At 32.0% G+C, this 7,720-nt stretch overlaps 1 protein-coding gene across 1 annotated transcript; it reads left to right on the forward strand.

Moving 5' to 3' along the window:
* Positions 1–681: 681 nt before the first annotated feature.
* LOC118066454 (protein atonal homolog 1-like) lies at positions 682–2,101 on the forward strand. The gene is made up of 3 exons (XM_035082496.1): positions 682–1,296; positions 1,390–1,594; positions 1,826–2,101. Exons 1-3 carry the CDS (start codon positions 992–994, stop codon positions 2,099–2,101), a joined length of 786 nt encoding a protein of 261 aa, XP_034938387.1. The 5' UTR covers positions 682–991.
* Positions 2,102–7,720: the final 5,619 nt, after the last annotated feature.

The following is a 7,720-nucleotide window of genomic DNA, read 5'->3' on the forward strand; positions in this document are numbered from 1 at the left end:
AATTAATTAATTTAATAGTCCAACATGATTTGTTTTGTGTTTTATGATTACTGTAATTCTAATTTTTTTATCTCTGTATTTTCAAAAAAACATAATTTTAAAAGTAATAAATTTATTTTCAAAAAAATTATCAAGATATCAACAGTAATCTAAGTAAGTATAAAACAACCTTTTACAATGGCAATAACAAGATTCTCACCACTAAGAAAGAGACGGTAATAATTCACTAACCAATTGAAAATAAATCATATACAATATCGCTTCAACCTGTGCTTCCCCTGAGTGATCTGATAAAGGCGCGAATCCTCAATATTTACAAAGCCATCAGCTGGCACCCGGTCTCTTTTTTTCAGACTCATCAGTCCCTTTAAAATATCACCCCTCCTTCATTATATCCTTCAGCCCTATACACTTCCTTCTTGTCTTATAATTTTTTCTTACTTATTCTTGCCGCTATCTCTAGATACGTGTGCAGGTATGCGAGACGAAGCAATGTCCAAGAGGGAGGAAAGTGGCACTTGCACCGAGGTAGTAGGGGAGCAAGAGTCTCCCTCGCTACTCTAGAAAACCAGACCAGGAGCACCAGGTGCACCTTATCTAGGGATAAACAGGGAATGAAGTGGGACCATATGTTGATGCACTGGAGAACGCCCTGGCACGCGCCACACTTAAACGCGAACCTTTGCTCTGTAAAGACGAACTCTTGAGTCTCTTTACTTCCGAAATTTATAGCGACATCAAAGTCTAAATTGATTGATAACAAGTAGTGATGTTGACGTTGTTATTTGATATCCATTCATATTCAATAATATAACCATTTACCTGCACCAAATTAGTGATTTCTCTTTATTTATGTGACGTGTCTTCATCAAAATTTAAAACCCACCCGGAGGACTATCTTCGCGGGGGTATAGTTTGATGTGAAGAAATAGAAAATTCTTAAAAGTGAATACTAAAAAATTACCAGGAATTATTTTGAAGAAAATTTACCATGGCTCTACTGTCAAATCACCAGGGAATGTATCAATCTTCGTCATCAGAAATGTTAACTTCAGCTTATCCAACTCCCGGAAGATCATATGATCCTCTTTATCCGTCACCCTATAATTCACCCAATTACGAAACTTTGCCAAATAACTACAGAGATCATCATTACGTTGCTGATGTTGGAATAACCCCTCAAAGAAATCTAAAGAGTGGTGATAATTATACTATTCCTTGTCAAGACTATGCGAAGACTCCTGAAGAATATGATCGAGAATCTTATGGAGTTTTGACTCCATTAACACCACAAAGGTATGTTGGATACAATAAAAAAAAACTCATCAAAGTTTATTTAAATCAGAATAAAATGATAACTAATTGTGCTATAATAAAACCTCTTTACAGGTTTATAGTTCATGGACCTGTAGATCATTTAGCATCACCTCGATCAACTCTATACGATGAAACTTCTGTAGACTGCCATCAAGTGCCTGTTTATTGCTATGAAACTCCACCACAAGAGCCGAGATATTTAATTGAAAGCGATGAGTGTCAAAAAAATATTGCAAGTACTCCAAAAGGGTACTGGGAACCAGTTGCGAACATGCAGGTACTAATTTTACATGATCACTACTTATTATCATAATTAATCATGTTTGTAACAGAGAAGAGAAGAGTAATTTAAAATAATAAAAAGTGATAATTATATCGGTTTATCGATATTATTACTTGAAAAGCTATTTTTTGCTAAAAAAAGATTTCAAAGTGTTCAAAACAAAAATAAATTAATTAGAGAGGTAGTGAAGAAAATTGTAGTAGCTGTTTTTTATTATTTTCATAGACTCAAGTCTCACCAACAACCAGTCCCCGCAGAGGAAGACGAAGATCTCGTGACGTACCACCATCACCAAGTATTCTGAAGCGAAGACGATTAGCTGCAAATGCCCGAGAAAGAAGAAGGATGAATGGACTTAACGATGCCTTTGATAAACTACGTGAAGTCGTGCCTAATTTAGGAGCTGATCATAAACTTAGTAAATTCGAAACCCTTCAAATGGCTCAGGCTTACATTACATCTCTATGTGAACTTCTTGAGCAGCATGATAGTAAAAATTAATCAAAAATATATATTTTAGTAATGCAAATATATTTATAGAAATAATTGAATTAGCATAATTCTGCATGCTAATATTTTAAGACTTCTATTTTATATAAATTTATTTTTCCAGAAAACAAAAAAAAAATTGTAATTTAAGAAATCATGAAAGACAGCTAAAAGTCCAAAGATTCATTTATGAAAATTACAGTACGAAGGAGCACTAAAAGTCTCCTGATTGTCTGAATCATTTCATATCAAATGAATTTTTTTTTAATTATTTAGATTTGTAACTTAAGTAAAAAATTCATACAGCGCTTGAGACCAAAAATTTCGGTTTAAAATTCAATTTCTTTTGGAAATAGAATCGTGGTATTTTTAAGTAATGTTACGCCCACTATCTTTAATGAAGAATGAGAAAAAAAATTATTACAATTTAAATTTATCGAGTAAGTTAAACTTAATTAGATTAATTAGATAATTGTTTATAGCATAGTATATTTGCTTATTAATTGAAACTAATTGTTTTTTATCAATGCTATATTATACGTTAATAAGCTATAGAATTAATTTTTTTAACACATTTATTGTTAGCTTAATCAAAAGGAGAAGAAAAAATGTATGAGAATTTTTTTATGTTCGTTTTCTAGTCAATTGCTATATTATATATAAAATTATATGCTTTGAATGTTTTTGAATTAAATAAAATATAATAAAAACGTGACTGAAGTAGACAATACTACCTATTAATTGTTATATATGTATGATGAGTATATATTAAGGCATCCAAAGAAATTGTAAATAATTATTTTCATAATAAGCATGTTTATAATAGTTATCAATTAATAGCTATATTACGTATATAATTGTGAATTGTCAATTGAATAAAGTTTTTTTTTACCCAATAAAGAAAAGATATTTTGTTCTTTTTATAAAAGATTATGTTCCACTGTTAAAATATCGTTACTGAATAGAAGATATAAATTATAGTAATTTAAATGTAAGATAAGCATTCATAACTTTTCCAGTTCCACCAAAGTACAAAAAATACTATGTTCATTACTCCTTTTCTCTACTTCCTTCTTTCCTCTTTCTATAAAACGGAACCGTATAGTGTGTACCGCATTGGCGAACCACGAGTTCCGGCAATGAAAGCCACAATTTTACAGAAATTATTCACAATGTTCAAATCATCGGAAGTTGCTGTTGTTAATCAAAACCTGAAGTATACATCAAAAACAGAGAAATGAAGACCAGTTGTCGAACAACGTTGACAGTGATCAGACAACATTCCGTTCTGGTGGAACGTGCAAGACAGAGATATCCATGGGGTCTATGACACTGACAACGATGATGAAAGGAACGTGTACAACAGACATTTATGGATTGACTTTTTGCCATTGCAATTTTGTGAATAATACATCAGAATGTTTTGATAGTGAATATGTAAATACAGAAAAGCCATAAAATAAAATTTTTATTTTACAGATCCAATGGATTTAATTCTCTAAGACTAACTAGACACCTTGAAGGCTTGTTCACTTTATGTCTACATCAACTCAACAATAGATTCATCAACGTCCCATTGTGATTGAAGTCACCCAAGTTCAACACAAAGTGCTCACCAGTCATTGATATACGATGATGGAAGGACAAAAATTCTTATAGTTTAGCTTGAAATATTTTGGAAAACACTCAGAAGGGATAACAAAGACAAAAGTGTGTAAAATAGGGATGAAAGTGTGCATAAGAATTAGAAAAAGAAAGTTCTAACATCTAGATATACTCTGGATTCTAGAGAAAAATGGATTGGACATCGACCCCTGTGACTTGAGCGGTCATTTTTGGGTCAAAAGACAAACCGAAAAGAGCAATCCTTCAAAGGGATCAACCAGCAGATCTATTTGAGATGTAATTGGCGCTGACCACTAGTCAGTCCGCCCCTAATACTAGAAAACAAATTGAGTGCTTTCTATGAAGAAAACAAGATCGCGATACCTGTCATTTTTGTTACAGAGAAATTTGTGTCACAAAGGTAATGTTTCGATTTCAAATCCGATTATATTTTACTAAAGAGATTTAAAAGATTAATTTTACTATTATGTTTTCATTCTGTTTCAGACCTCCCTGAAGCACATTATATTACAACAAATAACAACCAAACACTTGAATAAAAAAAACAAACAACAGTTGAAATGATGGAAAAATCATAAAACTTAATTTTTGAAATCTAAATTGTGAGTTTCAGTAATAAATGAAATTTTCATTAAGCAAGGAAAAATAACTTGAGATATTTTTGATGAAAATTTGCATCTTCAAAGTCTCCTATAATTAATAAAACAAATATAAAGTCGTAAAACAATAAAAAATAAGCTAGAAAGTATGATGATCTAATCAACTTAGATCTAATTGACACATTTCTAAAGTCACTCTTTATATGTTTTCCCGGATTTCCACATTTTATCATTTTAGTAGACAAGGTATTCCACCTTAGAAAGAGCAGCTGATGAAATAAAAAAAGTTCCCCCAACCTGGTAGTATTATTAATTGGATTGAAGAATAATGGTAAGTTTGCTATTGAATGATTTCATTTCTATAAGAGTCAATGGACGTTTCTATTAATTTGTTTTTTCAGCCACTCCTTTTGAATTCGTCTTCCGGCACACTTACACTGTCTTTTCAACTGGTTTAGACCCTCTAAGCTGCAGGTAAAGAAAAAGGAGTAAAACTCGCTGTCCTTATGGTGTCAAAGGTGTTGATCTAACACGTGCTACATTACCGATTTACCACCTGACAGCTTGACACGTGGATGATTTTATTCACTGGAAAAATTTACTCTCCATCTATAGTTACTTATATAAATATATATTAATAATTATCAAGGAATGAAAATTATAAATTTCCAGACATCTCCAATAATATCAAAAATAATTGAATTTGATGGAAGAATTTTTTAATCGCAAATCGCACATATAAAAGTAACTAAATGCCAATTGTTGATCAATTTTTCAGATGATTCTACTTTTACTGTTGGATTGATCGGTATGATGAGAGGATCAAAAAAGATTATTTATTGACAGAAGTATTTGATAAACCCATAGATCTTTCGAAAACTAAACTCAATTTACTATCAAGATCTCTTCATTATGTGATTTAATAAATGAAAAAAATGTAACAGACGTCTCCGACATCTCGGAGACCGGTTCAATAAATCAAAGTCTTTTTTGACGGTAGACTTGCTGCCTCCCTTGATGCTGTAATATTAAATCCTCCTCTCTGAATTGACTTTTCAATTATATCATAATTTTTAATTACAATTGTTTTATTTATTATTGATTAATTTTACAAAAAAAAAGTATTGCTAATTGATTGGGACTGGCATTTCGAGAAGAATCTTTTGCGGTATAAAGGACTAGAAATAGTTTTTAGAAATTCGATTGAATGATTGTAACTTCACCCTTTGAATTTTGGAGTATATGAAAGATATATAATTTAAAGAAAAAGAAGCTCAATATTGTGGCGTATAAATAAAATAGTAAAATACGCATGAAGAAGGCACGCGCCTTTGTCGAAAATATGGCGAACAGGTGAACGGAATAACCCCCATTGGAGCTTTGCGGTACAATCTACCGTAATTCAGTTCTATGTATAATAAACAGAAAAGAATATCACGAAATTTGAACGAAAAGTACATGTTGCGAAGGATGTTTCGTGAATCGCGATCCATCCCAACCCAGATGACGGTGCCAATATATGCTACTTCTCTTTTTAATCATAGTCTTTAACAACCTTAATTTTATCAATAATGTTTACAGACGTGTTTTGGTGTTACGTAAGCACTGGAAAATTTCTATCTATCAGAAGTCATGAAGAAATTTACACAGGAGTAAAACAATCCAAGGATTTGTGTTCTTACATCATCTCATACTAAAAACACTTTTTCTCCAATATTTCAAGTAAATAACATTTTAACTATTAAATTAAAATAAACCAATTCTTCTTTCAGATATCTAATCATCAAATGGAAGAGGAAAATAATTCTAAAAAATGTATCAAATACTAATTAATATTCTGCTTCACATGACGTTGATGTTTGTCACTAATACCATGAAGAATTGGATAAAATTTACGATGAATATTAATCATTTCAATTAACCTTAGTAATTTAACTACTGAATTTTTTATCGAGGAAAATAATTTTAAAACTTCCCTAATATATTGTTGAAGCGCTTACTTGAACCTTCCATCGTTCATATGTAATTAACTGATCTAAATATCAATGCACGACTATGACGCATCACATAAATTACGCAGTCATTAGAGTCTCATTTGTAGATAAAAAATGAAACAAAGAAAAAAATTAATTCTTCCCCTTTTCTAGTTATTATAAACCAATTGCAGTTCGTGTTCAAAGTAACTTCAGTTCAAGCATTGAGCCTGCCACGCTTCAACGCGCGGGACGACTAACCGAAGCAACAGATGACACTGCCCTGTCTATCTTTTTTTCAAACAATAATCCTCACAACAGAGGCACGAACGATCCCTCATTAAGGGGCGTAGCGGCTCGTGCCATGTGGTATGATGCCGCCGTCGCGGGTCCTAAAGTGAACCCCTCGATGCCGATTCCACCCCCGTCGAGTCATCGAGATGCTTAATTTACTGCTAGACAGGAAAACCACTCCTTCACATCAGAAAAATCATCTAGCCTATTTTCTATGAATCTTTCAAACCGTTTCATTTTTTTAATCGAAATTTTTACTCAGAAATATATTTTATTTATGTCGAAAAAAGTTTCCCCAATTCCTTCCAGTTTGAAAGAAAAAATTATTTTCAATAAAAATAAAAAAACTCTGAAATATAATGCTTAAATAAGCTTCACAAATTTAGCTTAACTATCCAAGAGTAAATTAGAGGTCCACCTTTCTCTACATGTATCTATCAACAAAGACTTATCAACCACATGGATATAGGTACTTAAGTAATAAGTACTTTTCAATTCATGCTTCTGTTATGTTCCAATTTTTGTATTAACACTTGCTCCAGAAGATAAACAATATCTTTTTCTAAAACCGCAGACACCTTGAGAATAGCTTTTTTTTTTATTTCACTTAAATTTACATTATCTTCTATACACCTTTAGAACTATTATTTTTTTCTCTTTTAAGCTAAATTTCATTTTGTTGAAATAATAAAATTCACTAATAAAATAAAGAGATCTAAGTTAATAAAATCGATTTAGAAAGCTATAATATGACTTTAGAAAAAGAAAAGAAAAAAAAAGAAATATAAAGTCAAGTGAATCAACATACACATGATATTTACAGATGATGATTGGGTTTAAAGTGTTCGCGTGGCGGTCGCGTGTAGTGGCTGAAGATACGAGAAGCGCTGTCAGTGAGTTGGTTTAATATCCCAAGACTAAGAGAGAAAGAAACATCAAAGAGAGAGAGAACGGAACAGAAGGGAGAGCGTGGTAATGCTGTATTCCAGTCGTGTCATGTGCGAGATATCGTTGGACCCATGGGAGCGCAACGGCACGCGACACACAATTACCCTTCTTTGAATTTCATACGACCCTTTCAAACTGACCCCAGTTTGACTTTATAATACCTGCACTCAACAAATGTCCATCCTTTTTGT

This window comes from Chelonus insularis, unplaced genomic scaffold, assembly GCF_013357705.1.
Source record: "Chelonus insularis isolate UGA/USDA-ARS -01 unplaced genomic scaffold, ASM1335770v1 contig_346_pilon, whole genome shotgun sequence".
In the NCBI taxonomy this organism is placed as follows: domain Eukaryota; kingdom Metazoa; phylum Arthropoda; class Insecta; order Hymenoptera; family Braconidae; genus Chelonus; species Chelonus insularis.

Coding starts and splice junctions, on each gene's coding strand:
- LOC118066454 (XM_035082496.1), top strand. CDS start 992: ATGGCTCTACTGTCAAATCACCAGGGAATGTATCAATCTTCGTCATCA. Junction 1,297..1,389: donor ACTCCATTAACACCACAAAG/GTATGTTGGATA, acceptor ACCTCTTTACAG/GTTTATAGTTCATGGACCTG. Junction 1,595..1,825: donor AACCAGTTGCGAACATGCAG/GTACTAATTTTA, acceptor TTATTTTCATAG/ACTCAAGTCTCACCAACAAC.